This window comes from Myotis davidii, unplaced genomic scaffold (assembly GCF_000327345.1).
Source record: "Myotis davidii unplaced genomic scaffold, ASM32734v1 scaffold373, whole genome shotgun sequence".
In the NCBI taxonomy this organism is placed as follows: Eukaryota; Metazoa; Chordata; class Mammalia; order Chiroptera; family Vespertilionidae; genus Myotis; species Myotis davidii.
The window spans coordinates 486,355-487,842 of NW_006287255.1; the positions used below are offsets into that span (position 1 = coordinate 486,355).

General features: G+C 42.4%; 1 protein-coding gene across 1 annotated transcript; it reads right to left on the reverse strand.

The window, feature by feature from the left end:
* Window positions 1–233: 233 nt before the first annotated feature.
* On the reverse strand, window positions 234–847 carry LOC102765479. The gene has a single exon (XM_006759013.2). The coding sequence runs from the start codon at window positions 627–629 to the stop codon at window positions 234–236; it is 396 nt and encodes a 131-aa protein (XP_006759076.1). The 5' UTR covers window positions 630–847.
* Window positions 848–1,488: the final 641 nt, after the last annotated feature.

Genomic DNA, 1,488 nt, shown 5'->3' on the forward strand with positions numbered 1-1,488 from the left:
ACATAGGGAACGTGAAATACTCAGGCTCTAGATGAAGAGTCTGGCTGGAACAGTGATTGAATTCATGCCGAACAGAATAGGTGCAGACCATGGGAGCAGGCCTAACAATTTAAGCAGTTCCCCGAAGTAGTGGCACCCTGGATCAGATTTTAAAAAGTGTCATTTTTTCCATCTTCCTTTGGTTACTAGCACAAAACCCTCTAGGATCTCCATGATTGTGACTCTTTAAGAAGTTACTTGCTTTGGCCAAATTTTTTGTTTAAGGTTGTGTCTGTTCTGGCCAAGATTAATTGTAATGCTGGGTTAAAACCAGCTATTCTAGAGGCATGTACCCTTTTTCTAACCAGTGGAGGACCCAGAAGAAATGGGTGGCAAGCTTTTTCAAAGGTCCACCTGGTAAGGTTTTGGGGAGCCCATTCAAGTGGGAAAAACCAAGGAAGGGCAAGGCTTCTGTTAGCAGGATTATCAGGATAACACTCGGGGCAATAATCAGCTCTGTTGATACGGTCTAAGAATACTTGGTAACATTCATTTTCAATAAGTTCAGTTTGGTACAACCAGTGGCCTAATTCTAAACTAGGAAACCACTGTTGTCCACAGTCAGGGCAATGTGAATTATCTGAGAACATCTGGGCCTCCAGAGATAACACAGAAAGCAATGTAACAGAAAGAGGCAACAATGACAAAGAGAGATACCCAAATAACCAGTCCTATCACAGGTCTGATTTAGCAATTTCTCAGTCCAAGCAATACTACTTAGAAAGAGAGTTAAATCTGGCTTGCACTTACATGCAATTCTTCAAGGTTCCGTTGTCTATTTTTCACTCAATTACAACTCAGTCTTTCAACTCAGTGAACAATCCAAACTAAAAGGTTATCAGCCACTTTCTAGGAGCACAGATCTCAGAATAGCTCCTTCAAATTCCAACTTCTCAGGAAAAGCTAGAAGTCTGTTCTAAATTAGTAATTTTGTGTATGTGTGTGTGTTAATCAGCTGATGCTCTCATGCAGAAGCACTTGGCTTACTCTGCTTTGCTGTTAGCTATTGCGTCTGCTTGGTCAAAGAGAGGAGCCGACAGATCCAATGGGTCTTTGTGGGCGCTGGAACTCTTGCCATTGTGATACACATACCCAAGTCTTCAGGTCTTGGCACTTTACAGCAATGTAGGGAGGTCAGGAATACCCGGGAAAGTCCTCTTGAGCATGGATCCAATGAAGTCTTTCTTGGGGAGGACCTTAATCAGGACCCCATCAGAGAAGTAGCTGATGCTGAGTTAGTTGGAGGGTCTGGGAATGCTTCACATAGAAATTCTGGCAGAGTTTTAAATCGTCTGTAGTCAATGTCAGGGGAGCCCTTCTGGTGTTCTTGACCTAAGAGTGTTTTAACCCTGGGTGTGCTTTGAACAAAAACATCCTATATAATAAAAGCTTAATATGCTAAGTGTCCTGTCATCCAGTTAGCCATTCAACCAATCAAAGCGTAATATG

Coding starts and splice junctions, on each gene's coding strand:
- LOC102765479 (XM_006759013.2), bottom strand. CDS start 629: ATGTTCTCAGATAATTCACATTGCCCTGACTGTGGACAACAGTGGTTT.